General features: G+C 34.9%; 1 protein-coding gene and 1 long non-coding RNA gene across 4 annotated transcripts in view; one reads left to right on the top strand and one right to left on the bottom strand.

The window, feature by feature from the left end:
- Positions 1-25,205, bottom strand: part of CACNA2D3 (calcium voltage-gated channel auxiliary subunit alpha2delta 3) — a 563,616-nt gene that overhangs the window by 238,126 nt on the left and 300,285 nt on the right. For all 3 annotated transcript variants that reach the window (XM_060688326.2, XM_060688328.2, XM_060688327.2), the window contains exons 10-11: positions 20,430-20,519; positions 17,888-18,001 (exon numbers count right to left, since the gene is read on the bottom strand). In XM_060688326.2, coding sequence (XP_060544309.2) covers positions 17,888-18,001; positions 20,430-20,519 — 204 coding nt within the window. The remainder of the gene's footprint in view (positions 1-17,887; positions 18,002-20,429; positions 20,520-25,205) is intronic.
- LOC117677069 (uncharacterized) lies at positions 11,094-16,463 on the top strand. The gene is made up of 4 exons (XR_004594631.3): positions 11,094-11,227; positions 11,879-11,992; positions 12,803-13,023; positions 15,905-16,463. It is a non-coding gene; the product is annotated as an uncharacterized LOC117677069 (long non-coding RNA).

Raw genomic sequence — 25,205 nt, 5'->3', positions numbered from 1 at the left:
GTTAGAAAGCAAGAGACTCTGAGTTCAAGTCCTGCCTTAGCCATGAAAGCAGCTGGGTGACTTTGTTATTGTTGTGGGGAAAATAAGAGGGGAATGTTGGATATGTTCATTGCCTTGAGTTATTTGTAAAAACATTAAAGGCAGAATACAAATAAAAATAAATAAAAATAAATAAATCTGTGTCTATTTAGGATTAATATTATTTGTTAGCATATTAGATTTCTAGGCTATATTTTGAGGTGGGGAGAGAAACAAGGCCCACATCAAAGAACTAAATGTGTTTTGATTATATGTATGATATCATTTTATCTTTGGTTATTTATATGACATGCATTCAAATTATACTAACCCTAGTCCCACTTTACTAACATGCTAGAAATATTATCTTTCTTATTCTTAAAGAAAATCCAGTGGCAGCCATTAATATGATTCATAATAATTAGCAATGAAGAGATAAAGAAAGCATGAAACTATTTTTCTACTGTTTCTTCCAATTTTGACAGCCCTGATTTTATATTTTGGTGCATAAATGATAATAGTGTTGGCACCAGACTTAAATGCCTTGTAGTTTTATCCAAAATTTTAAGATGAAGGAGCTAATAAATGATCCATGGAGTTGAAAAAAACAAAAAAACTGCACAGTATGTGCATTCCAAGAAAAAAAAATCCTTCAAAGCAAGTTGTCAATTTCATACTTGAATTCTCCTACTCTATAAAGAATGAAGAGTATTTGAAAACTTCAGCTGGTGCTGAATGCAGCAGTATGGGTAGTGAATATTGTATGGAACACCTTTACTCCATGAACTGGTATTGACATCCAGTGTGCATCTGCTGGCTGTCAACTTTAAAGCCCACCATGGCTTATGACCAGTTATTTACAAGAAAATCTTTCCCCAGTTGCTTCCACCTATCCCAGTGATGACTAACCTTTTTGCCATCGCATGCCAAAAGCACCATAAGATGATCCCTAAGCTGTGTCAAATATTCACATTTTTTGAGATCAAGGCAGAAACAGACAATGAATAAAAATGCCTATGACTTATTACTAAAATAAATATAAAGTCTTTCCCCAGCCTCGTGTTTTTCAGATGCATTAACTATAATTTTCAGGCGTATTAGAAAATATCTAAATCTCAGATACAGACTTTTCTTTAGTCTTTCCTTAAGTCTTCCTGACACAAGGTAGCTTCCTTTTTTGTCTTTTAAAAAATCTTGAAATATCGTTTAGCATTGCTATCTAAAACATTCAAAAAATGTGTTCTTCTTCAAGGCCTTATACACAAATACAAAAAGGAAAATACTGAAGCTCTGTGTCTGTGTCCATATGCACAAGGCCTATTGAGCATAATGTGGAACTTACACCTGAATAAATATGCAAAGACCTGATCATTATGACATTTGGCTTCAAGCAAATTCATGTTGCTGTGGCTAAAGTCCAATCTTCTGAAAAAATAGGTAGAAATAATGAAGGAAAGTACAGTGAGGCCATATGCTCTTATAGTTCAGGAACCCCAGCTATAATTTTAATTATGCAATATTCCTCAGAGATCCGTAATAATTTATACCAGCATAACATCTATTAGAACTTTGGGGTCTTGTCGAGACCAAAGTTCTCTTAGCACTTGATTAACTAGTAAGATGGGAATAAGTTACAGTTTCTTTTGCCACTCAATAATTCATTAATAAATCTTTCTGGAACACAAAACAATCTAATTCAAAAACAGATGTTTGTTGTATCATTTTACTTGGGTAAATGTAGCCTGATAACTTGGTGGAAAAAGTTAGTTTGTTAGCTCCATTTTATACAGTACTCACTTTAACTTAAGAGTCCCTCATGGCTCATAAATAGTTTCTCTTTTACAATGCTCTGAAATGAACTCTAGAAAAACCAGGTGCTTTCTCATTAACTTATGTATATTAAAAATTCCATTTTATGTTTTACTGTGATTTTACTTTACTGTTGAAAGGACATGCACAACAAAAAGTTATGTATGGAACATTAAATGAAAACAGCAAAATACACTTATTTAAACTGGTACAAATTTCAAGTTTTAGACTCACAGACTAACCCAGAGCTCTAGAGATGTGACGGACAGGACATGCATACTGTGTAGAGAATCATGACGTTTGGCTCGTCTTGGTGGCCAACATTTCCTTCTACTATGATTTAGAATTTTTAAAAATGCCATATGGAATACTTGCCACGTTATGGAAAATCCCATCATTGTTTGGTAGGCGGTGACAAAGGAAATTCTCACTTTGTGCTTTCTGTGCAGTCATCAGTGGGCACTTTGCAAATTCTGGATTGCATATTTTTACTCATTGCATATCTTTATTCATTATTTCTTGTGAACCTTCTATTCACTTGGAGAGCAAAGAATGTTACTTTAAAAAATTGAGATAGTACCATGTTTCTCCGAAAACATGACCCATCCCAAGAAGCCCAACCCTAATTTTTTGGGGGATGGGCCTAATATTACATCTACCCCAAAAATAAGCCTGGAGGGATGGGTGTGGCCAGCATGAGTGATGGTGCGGGGGGCAACTGTCCAGCTGCAGCTGCAGCCTGCTGGTCCCTTGGGGCAGCGCAAATACCGCTTTTGCCCTTTTCTTTCTGGGTGCAGCGCTTCTGCTTGTTGGGCCACTTCCCCGAAGCTGGCAGCTCTGCAGCCAGCTGCTTTGCTTTTTCTCTCTTTTTGGGAGGCTCGCGGGGGGCTTTTTGGCGAATGGGAGGAAATGAGGAGGGGGATTTTCCTGCCTGCCATCCTTTCCTCAGTCTGTGCTAAACTTGAGGAATGGATGACAGGCAGGAAAATCCCCCTCCCCATTTTCCTCCCGTTCGCCAAAATGCCTCCATTCCGAACGCTGAAGGTTCAGAATGAAGGCGACGGTGCGTCCACGGCACGTCCAGCTGACCGAGTCTGGCCTGCTGTACCTCAAAAAAAGTAAGACCGCCTCAAAAATAATCCCAAGTGCTTATTTTCAAGTCTAAAAGAAAATAAGACTTGGTCTTATTTTCTGAGAAACATGGTAGGGTGATACAATGGTTTATATATGCAATTCTTGTATGCATATGCATGATCCAGGAAAAGGTTACCTATTCAAGATATAATTTGCAAATTCCTATATTGAATTTTAGATGAGTACTTTACAACAGAAGATTTTAACAAGCTGGTCAAATATGGGTTCTATAGATAATAAATTATGTTTGACAAGCCAGCAAATCAACCACTGAATGCCTTTCAAAGGCACATCCTACAGCAACCTGGAAAAATGCAAGACAGTTAATTTCATCTCATCTCATCAACCATCTTGGCTACTGACAGCTTTATTTGATTTGCTTCATTTGTTAAAACTGTATTAATTTAGTTTCTTCCATTAGCTTTCCTTTTGTCCTGGAGCTTACTTTACCACCCCATTTTAATGACAGCCTTAGTTGCAATTTTCTGTCTTTAATTTTTCTATTTTCCCACTCAAATTGGCACAAATTTTCAGGCATTCTACTAGCACCCACCTACAAAGAAATGAGACATGTCACATTTCACACAGATTAAAAAAAAGAATTTTTCTTATCCTATGGAATTTAATAAGACATATTTGACACACTGCTTTCAATTGGAAATTCTGTTGCCTGAAGTATCAGTATATTTTATTACCTAGCATGAAAACTTCAGCCATTTTTGCTAACTTATTGAAGAATTAATAAATGTCCAATTTCAGAGAAAAGAGAAAGTATCTCCATGTTACAGGCAATTAAAGAATTGTTTTAAACAATGTAAACTAAACTAAATATAAAAGATAATTAACAGATATGGAAAAAAAAGAATTTCAAAATTGCATAGAAATGAAAAAATGATTAGGAAGTTGAAACTATTTTTAGGAACAACAGAAAACAAGTGTTTGATCTCTGAAAATAGGAAAAACAATCTGTATAACTATATGTGAATATGCCGTGGCTACTGGAGAATTTTGTTTAAAAAGAAAAGTTATCAGAACCCTGGACTCTTTAATTGCAAAAGGCTAATAGCTGGACAATTTAAACTGCCAATTTACTTCTCTGTTTCTACCCCTTCCTTTGATTTCAGACTTTCTTATGGCTCTTTCTCAGAAGTCACTATGGGTGAATAGGCAGCAATATAAATCTAATAGTAATAATAAAATAATAATAATAATAATAATAATAATAATAATAATAAAAATAAGAAGAAGAAGAAGAAGAAGAAGAAGAAGAAGAAGAAGAAGAAGAAGAAGAAGAAGAAGAAGAAGAAGAAGAAGAAGAAGAAATTATAGAAAATGATAAAATGAAGGTCTTGTGGGACTTTCAAATACAGACGGATCGTCATTTGGAACACAACACACCAGATATCACAAATGTTGAAAACCGAAACATACAATTTATTGACAATTTTATGCCAGAGTCAAAGAAAAAGAACTGGAAAAAAATCACAAAATATCGTGATCTGGCCATTGAAACTACGCAATTATGGATGAAACATGTAACAGTGATATCTATTGTCATCGGGGCACTTGGTACCATGTCCAAGAATTTTATAAGATACATCAACAAATTGCAGCTTCCTGCAATAACACCAGCGGAACTGCAAAAAACTGCGTTACTTGGAACATCGTACATCTTAAGAAGGTACTTGGTTGATACCTAGGACGCAGGCAGCAACCTGTATCATTAGCACCAGTCAATGATATTTGTGATGCATTTTTGAATGTTCAGTTGACTTGAATTTCATGTTTAATGAATAAAGTAAATAATAATAATAATTTTAAAAAATGGAAACAAATAAAACTAACACATAGCTGTCCATGAAAAATGCAATAATTTATGTTGCATTTGTTCTCAGTGTTTTGTTCATGATGAATCAGTCATAATGATCCCCCTTTGTGATCCTGTTTCTAGAATGGAGCAAAACTACAAAGGATGAAGATGTAGCACAACATTTTCTGAAGCTGACAGGATGGAAACAAACACAGATAAGAGGAAGCAGGGGCATGAGGCTTGGCCTACAAAGAAAACTCTTCCATTCACTGTGAAAGGCTGAACTAAAGGATTAAAGAAAGAAGGCTTATATTTACAATATTCAAAAAGTTAAAGCGTGTCTAAAAGAAAAAGCACTCAAGTTTTTGGAGAATGTTAAAAAACAATAATAAAGAGGGTTAAAACAATGCAGGCAATAGATAAGGAAAACAAGGCAATATGTTATTCGGATATTTGAAGAATCAATTTTCTTAGAGTTTTTTAAAAGACCAGACAAAGGGCATTTTTTATGTGAGGTTAGGTTAGGACAGCCTTCACATTTTTAAATTATTTTACACACCTGATTAAAACTCCAAGTTCTGCCAGCCTTACAAATAGCATAAATTTCAGGTTTTAAAACAAATGTTTCTCTGAACATATTCATAATGTAGGAATTTATTTCCAGAACCAAAACTTCTGTGCTCATAGCTCCTTTTAAACAAGAAAAAAGCATTTATGGTTACTTCAAGCTATTCCACCTAATATGGGAAGAAAATAAAAAGGAGGCAGAACCAGCTAGCACCCTACTCCATCCATTTTCATTTTCCTCTATTTGTTTTATTTTTACCTTGGCTTGGGTTTGCAAGGGGCATTATTTTATATGTTGGCATTGTTAGCCATTTAGAGCCTTCGGGAATAGGTGCCATACAAGCACAGTAAATATGCAAATAAATACACACTATAGATCAGGGGTGTCAAACTCAAGGCCTGCAGGGTACTTAGGTCTGGTCCATGTGGCCGCCCTGGAAACAGTGAAGGACTGGCCCATGGTGCCTCTGCCAGCGAAAACGGAGCTCAGTAAGGCCGTGCATGGCCACCAGTTCCATTTTTGCTGGCAAGGGTCTGTAGGAGGCCATCGTGGCTGAAAATGGGGCCCAGGGTGTGCACAGCCCCGAGCTCTGTTTTCACTGGCAGAGGGCTGCAGGAGGCACCCCCAGCATGAGTACATCAAGCTGGCCACACCCACTCCAGCCCCGAGGTCAGAGACAACCCTGATGCACCCCTCAATGAAATTGATTTTGACACCCCTGCTGTAGATCAACTGAAGATCTATTGTTATATCTCTGGTCTACATCTGGTCTACCCACTGCATGGATTACAGTTTACAGTTTCTAAGTTTGATATCTAAGAAGAACTTGAAACAGCACTGGCAAATCAAACAAAGCATCTGCTTGGATTTGTCTAAAAGAAATCTCCAAGTATCAGTAGACTGGATATACCAAATATCTTACTCTTACCATTCTTATCCATACCAAATCTCAATGTAAATAACAATTGTCACAAAGTTGCTTTGAAATAGATTGGGTGAATTGTGTGATACCACATGGCAAGTTTGTTTGTTTAAACATTTTACTTGCAATATTTTATTAACTGAAATGTATACAATGGGTTAAGATTCTTTTTTAAAAAGTAATGAGCCTACCAAACCAGGGGTGAGCAACCTTTTGGCCCCAAATCTCCTCTTTCTGTCCTGAACCATCTTTTGGTCATTCTTACAATTGCTCAGCTTGCTAAAGAAGAAACAAATTGAGGTTTAAAACAGATTTTTTAAAAAATAAACAAAAAACAGTCCTATTCATTCTGTATCATGCTCACTATGGCCCTTGGATTCCCCCCAAATGGTCAGTGCTATTCGGATATAATACAACTACACATTTCTAAGTCCAACCCTCTGCTTAATAACAGAATAATAAAGTTGGGAAAGGACCTTGAAGTCTTCTAGTCTGGCAAAAAACCGTATACCATTTCAGACAAATGGTCTTCCAATCTCTTCTTAAAAACTTCCAGTGTTCGAGTATTCAGGAGGCAAGTTGTTCCACTGATTAATTGTTCTAACTGTCAGGAAATTTTTCCTTAGTTCTAAGTTGCTTCTCTCCTTGATTAGTTTCCATTCATTGCTTCTTGTCCTGGCCTCAGGTGCTTTGGAAAATAGCTTGACTCCCTCTTCTTTGTGGCAACCTCTGAAATATTGGAACACGGCTATCATATCACCCCTAGTCCTTCTTTTCATTAAACTAGAACTTCTTTTCATTAAACTAGAACTTCTTTTCATTAAACTAGAACTTCTTTTCATTAAACTAGAACTTCTTTTCATTAAACTAATGCTGAAATGCAAATTCAAAACCTCCAAAAATGACTATCCAGCCTTCACTTGAGCAAATCCAATAAAGGGAGTCACTGCTTCTTTTGGTATTAGGCTCTACTCTTGAACTGCTCTTTCTGTAACCTAAGTCTATTATATGCCTTTACTTTCTTGGATGATAAGAGTACAAACCTTGGCGGTTCTTCTGCAACACTAAATTAGCTTGGTAAGAAATGTGGAAGCTACTCATGTGCCCTGTTGGTTTGCAGCATAGTATCCCTTTGTAGTATTCACTGCTGAGATTAAACCTTTATTATTTAGCAATAGCTGTAGCAGTCTTCCCACTTTTCTAATATGTGGACCACTGCAAAAAACAAAATTAAGTCTGTTTTGCACCACGCTGTATATGTGTAATTTTGGTATGCAACTAAATTCCAGGCCCATAATCACATCCTTTTTCCTTCCATGGATATAGATACAATTTTTTTTTATTGGGATGTGAATTTGATGAAAGCAAATATATTTAAATCTTTGGGCAATGTTTATAGTATTCCCTTTATTTTTGTCACAGACGTTTCAGCTGGTATAATTTAGCTAGCATGATCATTTACTAATGAGCGGGTGGTTATGGGAGCAACATGGCGCTCCCATGTAACACCTCTCCTGCGCGAGCTGCACTGGCTCCCGGTGGTCTTCAGAGTGCACTTCAAGGTTTTGGTTACTACCTTTAAAGCGCTCCATGGCTTAGGACCTGGTTATCTACGGGACCGCCTGCTACCACCAATAGCCTCCCACCGGCCAGTATGCTCCCATAGAGAGGGGCTCCTCCGGGTGCTGGCGGCCAAACAATGTCGGCTGGCGGCCCCCAGGGGGAGAGCCTTCTCTGTGGGGGCACCTACGATCTGGAACGAGCTCCCCCCGGAGATATGGAGGATCCCGGATCTTCGCACCTTCCGTTGCGCGCTTAAAACGTTTTTATTTCATCAAGCTGGCCTGGCCTAAATCATCTCCTCTTTTAAATTTAAATTTTAAACATAAATTTTTAATCTGTTTAATTATGGGGTATTTTAAAATTCAGCCTAAATTATTTAATCTGTTTTAATTTATTTTAGATTTTGTATTTCCTGTGTTTTATCTTCTGGCTGTTCACCACCCTGAGTCCTTCGGGAGAAGGGCGGTATAGAAATTTAATAAAATAAATAAATAAATAAATAAATAAATAAATAAATAAATTCTCACAGCAGAATAAAAGTAAATAGACTTTAATTTATTCTTCTTGTTCCTTGGGATTCTTCTGTTCTGAAGTAAAATTAACAAGCACATTTATAAAATACAGTGAAACCTCTATTTATCAGATCTTGAGGCAATGGATTTCACATATAAAAGACCCAATTTCTGCTGTGATTTACAACATTGGTGTCATGCCATTATGTCACAAATGATGTCAATTAGATTCTGCAGAATAGTCAGTTTAATTAGCAATACCTTTTCTTTCTTTTTGAGGGAAAAAAAAGTTAAGGTAGACATAAAAGATAGCATGCAATGTGAAGTCCAGGCATGTAAATTAGCATATGGTCTGTTGCATGCCTGGTTGTTTTATTATTATGAACTTGAATTGACTCAGCACAACATGACATAAAACAATTTAGTTGTTTCTAGTTAAAACATGACTTTATGTGCTCTGACAGTCTTCTGGATGAAGTTCTACCTAAACCTACCCTTTCTTTAATAGTCTTTCCAACTGACTGGCACTATGAAATATCTCCCCAGGATTCAGAAGAATGAATTTGCTTTCTCATTTTGCCAAGTTACTTTTCAAAAATGTAAAAGAAGACTGAAATTATTCTGATAGAATATGAGGCTTCCATTGTTCAATATAAAAGAAACAAGAAGTGTAACATTCCTGAAATGTAGAGAGGAAATATAAAAGTAAGTTCATGAGAATATAACACGTCTCTTCAAAGATCAAACCAAAGGCCAATTTAAAGTCCCACATTTTATTTTAATAATAACCAAACAGATGCTTTTGGGAATTGCACAGGAAGGATAAAATATTTCACTTTTTGCCATTTATAGAGTAGAATTAGCACCAAAGCGTAAAGACAGTATAGTTTAAGATGGGCAAGAGACCCATATGTATGCTTCATTTTCTCCTTCACAAATATTGATTTAAGAAGCATAAATGCAGACACTAATAATGAACATTACTAGTACAACTTCAGAATCACATAGATTATAAGAAAGGAAAGAATAGATAGAGAAATACAATCAAGTCAACCTGGATTTTTCAGATGCAGGTTGCAAAATAGATCATGCATTATTGGTGTCAAATATATAGGTTAAACTTAGATGATTAAAGAAAATAGGTACCAGGCAGATGAATATAATGGACAGATTTAGTACCCTTAACATATGTGTAAGAGAATCTGAAAATCTATGGGGAGAGGTAAAAGACATTATGAAAACCAAAGCAGAGAAAAAGATATTCACAATATTTGAAAAAGCAAAGGATCACATCGACTTTTGGACTGCATCACCATGAAAGACAAGAATAGATAAAGACTGGGAACAAGAAGCAATATGACTATTAAAGGCAATCTTCCAGAGTTAAGCAAGAAATGATAAGGAAATGACAAGTGAAAATATCAACAAGTAGAGGAATAAAACAAGTGAAAAATGAAAGGTAGATTGAGAAAAATCCCAGGAAAAATTATAGTTACGGCAGAAATACAATAAAGAAGCATGGAAGTTGTGTAATAGATGCCAATCACATTAAAGGAAGATGGAAGAACTGTGGTGGACTGTGCTAACATCTTTTATAAAAGAGATAATAAAATAACAGAAATATACAATTGCACCAGAAAGTGTGACAGTACAAATAATAAGTAAACAAAGGAGAAGTAGACTGAGACGACTGAACAGACTGAAATATTCACTGAACTGTTTAAAACTGCAAAAGAGGCAATCAAGTGCTATCAACTCTGTCAATAAATATGGAACAAGATAATAGAGATTATCCAAGGAAGGGACTTGCACAGAATGTGCATTTATTGAAGCACGGCAATTAATTCCTCACATAAGAGAAAGGTCAAATGGTCAATCAGATTTTAGAAAAAGTAAAAAGTCAAAAAAATCACAGTGCCAAAATAAAATGGATACTCAAAACAGCAAAACACTGTCTGCTAAGAGACTTAAGAAAAAGACTTACAATTGCTTCATTGATTACACCAAGGCTTGTAAGTATTTAAATCATGCCAGAATAATGAATATATTAAGAGATAATAGATGAGCCCAAACATCTGATTACTCTTCTGAGGAAACTTTACAGTAAATAATAACTGAATTTGGATTAGCTGAGTAGCTCCGAATAGGAAAGGAAGTGAATCAAGGAGGCCTATTGTCCTAATATTTATTTATAAATGCTAGCCCATTAAAGGAATGGCAAGACTAAAAGGGATGGCAATTAGAATGAAAATTGGAAGACAAAATATGAACAGCAACATCTGGAGAATGACACGTTATTTGAAAAAATCAATTATAAAAGTAAATAGGAAAATAGGACAAAAATCATTTAATATTAAGAACCTAATATCAACCAGCATGCATGGTGAATTTATAGCAAAAGTGGACTTTAAAAATGAAAGTGATAGACAATTTTATTTTTCCGGACTCAAGGAAAAAAAAGATGGTGAATTTGTATCTATTAATCAAATTTGTATCTCATCAAAAGCAATTCTGGGTGATCAGATTAAAAACCACAACGTGGACAATGTAAATGACAAATGTAAACAAGCTCATAAAGGCTAACAAATATTTCAATGACAATAAAAATTAAGCCAGTTAAAGAACTGGACCTTCAATGATCATGTATGGCTATGAAGGCTGGAAACCGATAAACAAGAAAAAGAAAACAGACAGGGTTTATAGATACAGTTGCTGGATACAGTTGCTAAGAGTACCTTGGAAGAATCAAGTATCAAATAAAGGTTGACTGTGCCCTCACAGTTGTGATCAGCAACAGAAATTTGTATATTTGGGACATGTGGTGCCAGCAGACGCTACATCTGGAAAAATGTTTATGTTTGACAAGGATCAGGGAGCTGAAAACAGATAAGGTAAGATGGATAGATTTTTTTTGTTTGTTTAGTTTATTTTAAGGTACTTACAGGTCATTCCAATCAAAACCATCTCGGAGTAGCATACAATTCTCCCTCACAAGTCAGGATAAAAACAAAACAAAAGACAATATGTAGGATAAATAAAACCATAAAGTTAAGCATATTATGTTGCAGATAAAATGGCTGGTTTTAAGTTAGATAATGTTGGTTTTAATTGGTTTTCCAACTGTAGGCTACCCAGAGTTGTTTGGGAGTTGGACAATCTATAAATTAAATGTAAATGTTTTTTAAACAAGTGTTAAAAATGAAGCATGAAAGGGATTACTGTAATCTCCTTGGAATAGATATATATTGGAAGCATTTGTCCATGTGATCATTAGGAGTTGAACTTGATAACTATCTAACAAAACACCTAACTAATATAACTAGGATAAAACAAATTATTTTTTTCTCTATAAAGAGTCTATATTTAACAATATAACAAGAGTCTATATTTAACAGCCGCCCAGAGTCCTTGGAGAGTGGGTGGCATAGAAATATGACTAATAAAATAATAAATAAATAAATAAATAAATAATTGTTTTTGTTAATTCTGATATAGAGTTGACCTTTTTTATATAATCTCATCTTTACATTTTTATTATCTAGGCTCTCACAAGTCTGTTTTTCTAAGGAACATGTTGAACAGCAGATGGTAGTACTTCAAAAAACACCACCACCACCACAATGCATTGTAATCTGCATTTCAACACATAGACCCTAGTAAGTAAGGGGCAATAAGCTGACTTTGTATAAATATACAAAAGTATGAAGGCTATTGCTTAACGCACTGTAAGCCGCCCTGAGTCTCCGGAGAAGGGCGGCATATAAATCAAATTAAAAAAAAAAAAAAAAAGTCTTTATTCTTTTAGGTCTATTTTCAAGAACTAAATCCTAGACAACAATGTGATAAAACAAAAACTATACTGTAGAGTCCTAGCAATGGATTCAATTAATATTCTATGTTAAAACCAGGAAACATACTGAAATAAGATTTCAGTTTTTTAAAAATGGTACTTTACAGTTATTCCATACAAGTGTTTACTTTGTAGTATAAATTGTTTCATAACAGATTTTAGGGCCAGTTATGGAAAATCAAATTATAGTACGTTATAAAGGGGAGAATGAGGTATTCAAACATGTTTTCTGATAGGGTAAAAAAGCCAGTCTATACCTCATGAAATGTCATCAAACTGTAGAAGACACAACATCAAATATAAGCATTTGATAAGACAAACATAAACTTTAGTATGGTCACTAATCGATAAAAGTACATTCAATAAAATGAACATAAAACTAACCCCTAACAACAAGAACTATTGGAGCCATGTGTGGGTGATCTTATACATAATGTAGCAAAATTTTGCTATGTTTAGAGAAATAAGTTTAGCTTAATCGTTTACAGTTAGTGCAAATAAAAATAATCAGACATGCAAGATGGATTGTAGAGGAGGAAGATCCAAGACAGCAAAATGAAAACATCTTATTATCAAAGAGCACTGGCAAATTTCTATTTTTGTTTTATATTATCAGATTAATCCCCATTTAATTACCAGTCCCTGCGCATAACTGTATAACGAATAATCTTCAAACAATTGGACAAGAACTGTTTATATTCTAATGCCAAGAGAAGATTACAACAGAGAAGATTATAACATTGGAAAGAGGTTGACATGACAAAGATGGCATGCAGGGATTGCTCAAACCAAAATGGCCCGGTGGAATTTAAAAAGAAGGCTTCTGAAAATGAAAATGTAAGTAATGACTACACCAGCATTAGCATTATCAATAAACCAAGCTCTGGGAACACTTCAAATACAGTATATATGATGTGTTGAATTGGGATTTACAAGATTAAAGTGCAGAGGACCACCCCATTGGGGAACCAAATTCCCTAAATATCTATGGAGATTCTCAGTCTTGGGTCATGGTTGTCCCAAGAAGCTGAAGAAGCAAAACATCTTCAAAGAAAAACCAGAAAGTCCAGTTGCCTCTTGAAAAAGCACCTTAGATGTAATAGTTCCGTCTTCTGAGGCACCTGCATACTTGACTGCAGCATTTAGCAACAAAAAGCTGCCAGGAAGACATTTCAAAAAATGGGACTACAGAACCTTTGTCTAGGCAAAACTTACTAATTGCATGGACTGTATTATCAGTCTTTGATTATTTAACAGAAATAAATGATCATTGTTGAAATGATGAACATTTAGGGAAGGTTCACACATTGTTCTAATCCCAAACCACTTGTATTTATACTATCACACCACATCAAAGTGTAAGTGATGACTTGGAACTCAGTATGACTTAGAATGTGGACATTTATTTATTTGTTTGTTTATTTATATATTTTAGTCTTGGCATCTATTCATTTAAATATATATATATGGCTCCCCATCTTAAGAAATACAAATCTATCTTATCCATAGCAATGGTATGGAACCAAAACATCCTATTTGTCGTTTGTCTGATTGCCTTATACTTTGCCTACCTGCCCAATAGTTCAGGTAGAATGAGGATCTCTTTTTGAAAGGACTGTGTGCAGAAAAACAATGCATGTTTCAGTAAAGGAATTTCTCCCTCATCAATTATAATTGACATCCTGCCCAGTTTCCTCAGAACAAAAGAACACCACTTCTTCACTGCTTCGGTGAAGATCTAGATACAGAAGGCTGAGAAAGAGAGGATATATCTTTTTGAAAGTATCTTTCCAAGTATAGCTTCTTTCACATCTTTTCTTAAAACTAGACCATGCAGTTAACTAATGCCACAATATATTGGGTTTAGCTAGAAGAAAAGCCAATCATTACAACCTGAACAATTGAAGGAATAATTCTTTGATAGAAGGGAGAAGATAAACACAGTGTGCATGCCATTCAATTGTGTGATCTTCCAAACATACAGAATGCATTTAGAGATGATAACCTGCCACAGACAAATCACCATAGCCAACTTGCCATGGGCAACTAGCTGCAGGACAACTTGCCATGGCCATCTTGCCACAGGAAACTCACTGCGGGAAAAGAGTTACACTAATATTCTACACTAAGAATTACACTATGTTACACTAAGAAATGGTGGAACAGAATCATTAAAGAAAGGGTACAAAAGTAGGGGTAGAATGAAATTTGAATGGCAAAAATTAAAATAATTTTATTTATTTTAAATAATTAAAAAGAATTGTTAAATTGTCCTGCAATGAGTTGTCTTGCAGTGACTTGGCTGTGGTGAGTTCACCTGCTGCAAGTTGCAAGTTAGCACTACACTGCAAGTGGTGAGTTGGCTGTGGTGAGTTGGCCGCAGTGAGTTTGCCACAGCAAGTTGGCTGTGGCAAGCTGTCCCATTCATTATGCAGATAGAGTTTTGGTTGGCCTAAAAAAAGGAAAGAACAAGATGGAGAGATCTGAATGTACGTAAGTTCCTGAACGATGGAATCTCAGAACAGGGATTGCTATACACAGAGAAGAAAACAATACTTCAGTGAATTAGCATTTCTAAGGAAGAAGACAAAAAGATAGTTCTGCTAATCATAAAAGATTGCCAAATGCATCTGACCAAGTGCCCTTGATTAATTTAATAAGAAGTTAAGAAAAGTTAAGAAATGTAACTTTTGCAGGCAGAGGAGGCAATATAGTAGATAATAACTGAGCCATGAGTTTTCATGGTTGAATGTAGGCTTGAACCTGGGTCTCTCTGGTCTCAGTACTCATTTTAAATTGCTTTTTAAATAAATTATTAATCATACCGGTCAATTTCAGATGGAATAGCAAAACATAAGCTGAGTAAATATTAGTACAATATATCTTGTTTTTACATGACACTTACATATGAATGGACTGCTTGCAACAGAGCAACTCATTCATGACATGTGTGAAGCACCATTCTAATTTTGGTGAGGGGACGCATAAACATTTTTTTAGTTTTTTTAATAGAATTTTAAATATAATTCTGTTAACCAAATCCTTACTTTGAAATAGTGCTGTATTATCAAAAACAAAGGAAAGTGTAAATATAAATAATACAGTTTTAATCATAAAAGGATTGTGATATATTCACTGTATACCCTACCAGAAAATAGCCAGGAATTCTCTTTTCACAGCTTTCATTGAGTTGCTAATAACAAAACCACTAAGTGACAAGAGCTTCAGTGCCAGGTGAAGAAATGTGCCAGTTTTAATTATCCAGATTGTCCTACAGCTACCATACTATGTTTATGCCACTGGCAATGTGGAGAAATCCCTAACATTTAAAGAAAATAAAAATGTGTCATGTCTTATTTTCCTAATCACAATTCCAAATTATCGCTATTGATAATTATATTATCAGTGCACAGCTGAGATCAAAATAGTGGGGGGAGTTGCCTCTTTTTATGTGCATAAGTATGTTTCCATAAATATACATGATACTGAGGGAGAAATATTGGGTATTTCAGAGCAGGAATGCCAATTAATATCAATAATTAATGATGTTGCATTTTGTACAAAAGTAAGTTATCTGTTAAACTTGGAAAGAAGTGAAAATTTAAACTGTAGAGGGTTTATTTCATTTGTGTTTACAGAGAGCAATCAGCTAATTTATATGTCTTTATGTCTATGTATTAAATATATTTAGCTAATCATGTTATATTCAAACATGCAGGTAGCTTCTGGCAAGTTCAAGACAGTTAAAGGAGTGATCCTGAAGAGTTCTCTCTACTTGGTTTGAGTAATGCTGCAGATCCAATTTGGAATACAAGCGGTCAGAAATGTAATTTTCCCAAGAATGCACAGCCTTCCGTTTGTGAAAATCAAGGTAAAACAGATGAAACTGGTTTAGTGAGATTCAAACCAGTGTTGCAGTTGCACTTCCATGCACTCAAAAATACCTCTTTGAATCAAACATAAATCATTGTATAGCACAGAGTTGTCAAACTTGTGACCTCTGGGCCAAAATGCTTCGTGCATTGGCCACACCCAGCCTTAGTTTATTGAAGGGGGTGGGGAGTCACAATACATCACATGATGACAATGTGACACCATGAGTTTGACACCCCTGGCATAGCACAATGAAGCCTAGAAAATATGTATAGATCTAACTTTGCACTCAAACAAATATAACAGAGGGGCAAACTAGATGGTGCATTAAATATCACATGGTCATCCTTCTGACTCTTTTTAGAGAAAGTGATTAGTAATCCAAATAAAATCATTTACTTGTATGTGTGATCTTATTATTTTTTTTTGCTCTGGTTGTTTTAAATATTAATAATATTTCTATTATTTAATGGCAATATAATTATGATTCAGAAATGCTATGTACACATAATAGCCAGACTCTACTATTTTAGTTTCTAGTTATTAACAATTAATAATTCAAACCTTAGGCAAACCTCCTATTGCAATTCTCAGATCCAATTATTATGTAAGAAATTATCTTCCAACTACATAATTTCTCTAAATGAAAGTTCCATAAAATTTTAAATATTTGTTTCCATTGGCTATAGTAAAGGGAATATTTAAGATATTTAAGAGTTTGTTTTATTGACTCATCCATAAACAAATATGAACAATGGTAATTCTATCAAAGTGTTTACTATAAGTAGACTTCTTTTCTCAAAATCTGAAAATATGACTGATACAAAAATAAATTAACCAGATAGGCATTAACTGGCAAAGTCTATCATGCCTAACCACACAGCACACATGCAATGAAAAGTGATAGTTCTTTCATACTACCCTATAATGTATTTTCATTCATGCATTGCAAAGTTGTTTCAGTAGTTAACCATACAAGGGAGTCGATATACTAATCAATCACGGAAAATAGCATATGCACACTCATTTCAGTTTAACCAGACCTAGCTGTCTTTTTCAGCAAACACAGATCGTACATGAAGAAAAATAAATTCTATTCCGTAATTGATAAGTCCCCAGATGTTGACTAGAGAAATGCTTCAATTTTAAGATCCCCTTGTGCTTAATTTCACATATAACCTCCACTTGAAGAGCTGCCTATTTCAATGCAGAGATTAAGAAACAGGAGAGCACAGCCATAAAGTTCCTAGAAATTACTTCTGTAGGCCCCAAATTGATCATGCATAGAGATTATTGTAGCATATTTTTCTATATTATCCTGATATTTACAAGTATTTCTATATGTAAATTGATACATATTATATCTCAGTGTAGACAATTTTGAGACTGCAGCAGGATATAAATGCAATTATTTTTAAATGGACTCAAATAAACGTTCATTGCCATATTTAAACAAATTGATCTTAGCTATTACACTATTTTGTGATGCTCGTTTTTCTACCTTTTGGGAAAAATTGTTCTATTTTTCAACTGATCTATTGAAAATCAGAAGGTATTGTGTCCAACCATTCAATATCCCACTGTCCGCATGCTTCAGATATCCTTTTACCAAATTCATCCACTACGGAAATGAACATTCCACTTTTAAACAGTTTGGCAAAAAGTCATGAAATAATAAAAGCATTCTTAGAAGACTTTTTTTTAAAAACTTCATTTACAAAGCGATGCCTGACAATATAGATCCATCCATAACAAAATACCTGTGAGAATGCAAATCTTGATCAACATTTGATCCAGTTATTTCATGGATATGCATAGTAAAATTTACCTTCCTATCCGGCCAATTATATTTTTCAAATATTGCATCATATGTATCCACCGCACCATCAGTAATCAGCATTATGGCTTGACTGCAGATACTTCCTTGTCCTGTGTGGTTGAACTAGGAAACAAAATAAAATATTATTTGGCTTTTGACAAACCTAGTTAGGCTTTTGCTACAAGATACTTGTGCTTCACTGAGTATTTCCATCTAGAAAAAGTATATTTCATTTCTTATTTTGATGGAGTACAGTAGTCAAACATATTCCACATTTAGAGTGATATACTTTAATCAATACAATGTCGAATGGAATATTTTTTATAGAGGAGCATCCATTCCATCAAAAAGTCAGTCTGGAAATTGCAAGCCCCAGGGCATGAAATATTTAATATTTCTGCTTGAAATATGTCAAAATATTAGCAATCATTTTTAATGATCAAGTGAGAGGGAATATAAAACCAATTTTATATATCACCTCATCATCAAGGTAGTTTGCTTACTTTATGGGCTTACTCCCATTTTTATTTACAGTATATGTATACATAAATACCGTAATTTTCGTTCCATAAGACACACTTTTTCCACCCAAAAGTGGGTGGAAATGTCTGTGTGTCAGTGACAGTCCTTTGGTGAATAGCCGGGCCGCAGCACCAGGGTTCTTTTATAATGCTGAACCCCGCCTCTTCTGTCTTTGCCACTGTCCACCTCTTCTGTCTCTTTTCCGCAGTGCAGGAGTCAATAGGCAGAGCTGGCACATGAGAGGACACCTATCTGTGGTCCTCTCAAGCTCCGTCTCATTTTTTTTTTCTTGTTTTCCTCCTCTAAACCTAAACCTAAACCTTATGGTCAGGTGTGTCTTATAGTGCGGAAAATATGGTACATATGTGCATGTATGCATACAGTACATACATAGTGCTTCCTAATATTTTCAGTGCTCCTTGGCTCGGAGGGGAAGACTTTTCTTTGCTATTTTTTTTCTTTTATGGGATAAGGTTTTCTGTGGTCTCCATTCAACAGTGCATGAATGGACTTTTTGTTAGAAAGGTAACCAGGTAATAGTGAACAGATTCTACCTGCTAAAGGTTAAGATGAGAAAATAATGGAAAATAAAGGGGACAAACAGAATGATGGGAGAAATGGTTTAAAAGACACTGCATTTTCTTTCAGCATTGGGGTGCAAACTTTTGGAATTGGTGGCAGATTTAGGATTTTAATAGCTTGTCATCTCATTCTCATAAAAAAGCTGCCATATAGTCATATGCAATCTAAAAATTTCCATTTAGTAGAAGGCCATTTTTAAAATTGCTCCCATCACCTCTATTCTTGCCACAAACATACATATATTAGGGCAAATGAGCAGGTGAGTATTTTCTGCCCAGACAAAATACAGAGTTGCAACTTCTGTTACTCTGCTGCTGCTCTGCTGTTGATAATTGGTGCTCGGTAGTTTAAGATATTAATACTTGCTGTTGATAATTGGTGCTCGGTAGTTTAAGATATTAATACTTGCTGTTGATAATTGGTGCTCGGTAGTTTAAGATATTAATACTTGCTGTTGATAATTGGTGCTTGGTAGTTTAAGGAAGGAGGGATATGTAGACTGTAGCAGATACAAGTAATAGTATATGTGTACACACTGGGCACGTATAAATTTTATTTTCGCTGTGCCAAGATAAAACCAGCCAACACTGAGATTATTATATGATGAATAAAACTAGAAAATCTATTTGCATCAGTGACTCTATTTTAAAACTAAAGTAAGAACTAAAGATTAAAAAATACACAGCATATTAAAATAGTTTGGAACTGGGTCTTTTCATCTATTTATTTTACTGTAAATCATATTAGCTTGGATGGGTAAAGTTCTCTCGTGTGTATTTAAACATTTTTATTGAATAACAGAAATGATTAACATCTTTTCCAGACTAATAACAATAATAAGGGACCTTATGATGAACTGTAATTGACTCAGTGATTCATTATTTAGCAGGGAAAATTTTAACTCATCCTGACATTTGGAGCATTTGTTTATGATTCTCTTCAAAATGTCACAGAATTTTAATTATTGGTTACGACTTATAATATATATATATATATATAATCATAATAAAAAATTAATGTTATTGGCAAAGGAGGTAATTGCATCTGTCACATGATATAATTCACACAATAAACCTGCAGGAGAAACTTGTGTTAATAACATAAATAATGGTTGGGAAGAATTTAAACTTAGTTATGAATACAATTTGGAGAATCATGAGGACAGTTAGCTCTTTGGCAAACACTAGGGAATGTGAGGCTTAGTTATTCTAACCTACAAAACAGTCTAAAAGTGAGACCCAACAGATGATCATATGAGTTCTGACCTATCATTTCAGAATTTGCAGGTTGCAATACTGCTACATTCAATTTTTAAAAAATGCTAAATTGTCCATATAAACACATTGCATAACTAATACAAATTATAAAATGGAAAAGAAATATCAGTAAATTGTGTTCTAGGTAATGAAATCAAAAACAAAAGAGGAGGCAAAATTGATGAACTTACATCACTGAGCATATTGAAAGCTTCAACTAAGGCAATGTCCAGCATTCCGATCCCTTTTGCAAAAAGTTTGTCAAGGTGTTCCCTGAAGTGCTGCAGAAGAAACAGAAAGAGAATTTCAAGCAAATTGTTTGGGAAGAGTTCATTTTAAAACAATCTATTTATTAAAGTCAAGGAGATTTTCTCATTTGTAAAGAAACAAACTCATTTTTAAAATTTATTTTAAAGAGTCTTTCTTCTCCAGTTTTTAGAAGAAAATGTTACACTTACATATACATATACATATACATATACATATACATATACATATACATATACATATACATATGTACATTCAAACCCCTGCATAGGGTAAGAAGAACTCAAATAAACAAATCCAAGAAAAGAAGAAGGTGATGACTTGATCACCAGGTGAAAAAGAATCCAAAACATGCTAAGTTGAGCTGTCAAACTGAGTTATTTGATTTTACTAGGCATAACTGTTCCTTACACTGAACAAAAATCCCACAAATGTTTCGAAGAAAATAAGTATTTAGAAAGGTTTATTCATGTTATGATAATTTCTTATCCATTCTATACTGATCATTCAAACAGTGATCAGTTTGCTCGGTTTCAGAAATTCTTTCCATTTCTTTATCTTGCCTTTAAATGCAAATCAAAGAAAGCAATTCTACAATTTCATCCAGCCCAGAAAGTATTTTGAATGTTCAGTTCCACCCTAATATTGTGTATCTGTCCACTATCAGCCATAAGTACATGATATTTTTTATTGATCATAGTTTCATTATGTTATCACAGATTAATATAACCTTATTCTTGAATTTGCTATCAACAAAGAAACATCTCAGGATGAAATCCATCGCACACCAATGTTGTCTACCACATCATCTTTTAAATAAATAATACAAATTGTTCTTTCTTTCCCAAATCCATGCATTGTTTAGATTTAGCAAGGGAAAATTGATTATGAAATATATGAAGAAATTATATGCTGCTATGCCTAATATTAATTGTTTTTGTAAATTTCCTATAAAGAACATTTTTTGTACTGAAATAATGGATTCATACAGTTCAGTGAATGATAAAATTTTCATACGTTTAGAGGGGAGGGGAATCAGCTTAGGGCCATTTTGAAGCATATGTTACTCCCACAAACTGGGGCTGATTTTCCAAACCAATTAGTGTAACTTAATGTTCATGTTGACCCAGTAAATTTGGTTTGTTCATCTCAGTATTTCAAAACATTCAAAATTTTGTTCAGCTCAATAAGCATTTAAGCTACAATAGAGTCAGATGCTATGGAATGGATTTTATATTTTGCTCAAATTAATCAATGAAAATATATTTCATCATTTGCAAAATGTTAATGATATTTTCTCTTTCAATCTGAAGCATGTAGAATATGAAATTTGAGAAGCAACATATGCATAGTTTTAAAGGAATGTCCTTACCAATAGACTTCTGGTACTCATCCTGATATAGCATGTATTTGTGAGCTGCCCTAACAGAATTGAAATAAAACCAAGGGAATCCAATTAACTCATCTTAACTTATTGATCCCAAAGGTTTGTTTTTTGTATCATTATATGGTCAAGTCTGCTGGAGTAGAAGTTGTTTTAACCATTTAGTTATGTCTGACTCAGTAGTGGGTTCCACCTTCGCTACTGTTTCGGAACTGTGAGTGTGTGTGTGCACTTGTTTTGCTCGCGCACGGTGCTTCTGGGCATGCGCAGAACCTTCTGGGCATGTGCAGAGTGTCCATGTTGACATACAGGTGAGTGGGCGGAGCCTCCCCCTGCCACCACAACCAGTTCGCCTGAACCGGGGCGAATTGGTAGAAATCCACCACTGGGTCTGACTCTTGGGGACTTAATATAGACAAGTTCTCTCCATGCTACTGTGTCGAGTACAGCTTAAATCGTTTGGAAGTTTAATTTTGTATCAGATTTGATACTATCAAGCCAACATTTTCTTTGGTTGCCCCTTCTTCTTGCTCCACTAAACATTTTAGCAACGTTGCCTTCTCCAATGAATTTGCACGTATAACATGGCCAAAGTAAAACAAATGTCAGACCTGGAAGCCATCTTTTACACTTGGGTCTTCAGGCCTGCCACATATTCTTCTGTGGGAAAATGGGAGGGGGGATTGCATAGAGAAAGGATTGCATTCCTTTCTCAGAGAGTCAAGGACGCACTGCTCTGGCACGTGGAGTCGGATGACTGGGAGGTGTCTCCAATTTGGACGATGGATGATTGGACCACGTGATGGACATGAGGGTGCTGTGCAGGGATGTGAACTTTCACTTGGGAGGTAAAACCTGGGAACTTTCAGATTTAGGTTTTCTCAGATGTGCCAATATGACATCTCTAATAAAATGTAACTTTGAGGAAATCCAAGCTTCAGAGTTTTCTTTCATTGGGGGTGTTACTTGGAACCCTGACACCAGATATGTGAGTAGAAAACTAAGTAAACTAAGTGGTTATAACTAAAACCAAAGGAGACTCAAATTCAAGTCCACATTTAACCTAGAAGCTTACTATTTGACTCTACATATAAGGCTACTTCACGGACATCTTGCTGTGAGGAAAATTTGGAGAAGGCTATCTTGAACTTCAGAAAGAAATGGGATACAAATCTAAGAAACCAATAAATTAAATAGATTGCTCTGAGTGTAGTAGTGTAGCTGTGGAAACAAGTACCCTGTTCTTGTTGTGGACAAGTCTCTAAATATCCTCTTTAATTCATATGTTGTCTTAAGTTTTTCATGATAATTTTTTGTAAAAAAGAAAAATGAAAGCCCCCACATTAGGAGTGCAAGTCCATAAGGCTTTGGGGAGAAATTTAAAGGATTGAAAAAAGTGTTTCTAAATGGAGCATAAGATCACACAAAAAACTTATGTTAGTAGGAGATTTGCACAAAGCATGAAAAAGAGGAATTTCATAGCAACTCAAAGGACCTCTTTTCAAACAGTTCAAACATGTGTTACTGGCAAAATCCAAGCAGCTGCTTGCAGAGCTGTTCTCAGCTGTCTCTGCATACAGCTACAGGCATAGCCATTTCACTTGGCCGGGTAGAAAGCAAAGAATAAAGCTGCTTTTCCTACATTAACAACATTTGGGACTTATGCAACCATGTTTGGGGAAAATAATGTTTCTGTAATGTGTATAGATGCAACACTGACATCATGCCAAATATTAATATACTAGAAAAAGTTCATATGCAAAGAAATCAGGTTTACTGTCTTCAAGTCTCCTATTAAGCAGAGACTGCTAGGAGATTCTGTGTAAAAAGTATGTTGATGAAAGCAACTCTTCTAATTTGCAGTATTTACTATTTTTAATTGCATCCAGACTTTTTTTTTTAAGTCTCTTGAAAATTTTATAAAGGAAAGGTGGAAGGAAAGAGAGGAAAAAAGGATGGCTAGGAGCAAGGTGAATAAATATAGTGGCACCACTATATTTACACTATTGGAAGATCTGAAGAACCAGATCATTCTGAGAAAATCTGTCTATGCGGTTTCTCTACCAACTTGATGGCCCATAATCAAATATGACTTATTAGACATTCAAAAACATAATTATGAGATGACTATTATTGTCAATCATTTGGGTCACTCTAGGTTTCAGCTTCAAAGAGTTATCATCTTAGGAAAAAGTACTTATATGCCTTTCCTATGCCTTTAATAAAATAAAGCAGTAAAGTTATGAAAATTTAACTTCCTTGTTCTATAAATGGAAATACCTTTTCTAAAACAAACTCTGTTCTTCATTGTCTCTCACTTGGATAATAGCCTACTGCATGTGTGATTCTGTGAAAGATAATCATGTGAAGCTTGAAACTTTCTCTTTCATCCCCGCCTTGGACATAACTCAATGCAAAGTCCCTCCTTCCCCCATTTGGGGTTATAAAGAATTCCCACAAAGTGTTCCTTGCTCTTAGATTTGATTAAAAAAAAATACATACACCCTTCAAATCCAATGTTGTCTCCCTTAGTCCTTTACCTTGAGTGGAACTCACATAATCAGGATTTAAAAAAACAAAAAAACAAAAACTACAGCGTTATTCATATTAGAACTTGTTGCCTGTAAACATGAGAAGAAACATAAACCAGGACAATATTAACCAGTATACATACATTGGGTGGCTCAATATGCTTTCAATTTCTAGATTAGTTTAACTGCTTTTATTATTGTGTTCTTCACAGTAAATCAAGATAATACAGAATAATTTTATCTCTGTTTATTGTTATGGTCACAAGAGCAGCTTGCAGATACAGATAATAAGAGTTACCTTTCTGAAATTACAGTACAGTCAAGAAGTATGGTTTGCCAGATTGCGAAAAGAAGGCTCTCTGAAAATATGATCGCTATTTCAGCCACAACAACAAAAAGTTTTGTACTCAATTATAACAAAGAATAAAAGGAACCAGAACTGGGTTAGATTTCATGAATCTGAATCCTGGGAAAACAATACAACTTTCTGAAACTAATTTTTATGCATGCTTCATCTTCATCTTCATGCTTCATCTTCATTTATAATCACAAAATTTTCAAATGTATAGGTTCTAGCATAATGGTAACGTTATGCAAATGAAATGGGCTATTAGGGCAATTATATCCTGATATGTGATTAGTAAAATTACAGGTTCATAAGAATAAGATACAAGTGACTTCCGATTGATGGCACGGTGCTCTCAGACACAGTGAATGGGTCTCCGTGTTCACTGTGCTGACTCCTTCCTGTTTGTGGCTCCAAGAGGAGCCAAAGCCATCCTGTA

This window comes from Pantherophis guttatus, chromosome 2 (assembly GCF_059756535.1).
Source record: "Pantherophis guttatus breed Tessera chromosome 2, ASM5975653v1, whole genome shotgun sequence".
Classification (NCBI taxonomy): domain Eukaryota; kingdom Metazoa; phylum Chordata; class Lepidosauria; order Squamata; family Colubridae; genus Pantherophis; species Pantherophis guttatus.
The sequence above is the reverse complement of the archived record's forward strand: the minus strand, read 5'-3'. Positions and strand labels throughout refer to the sequence as shown.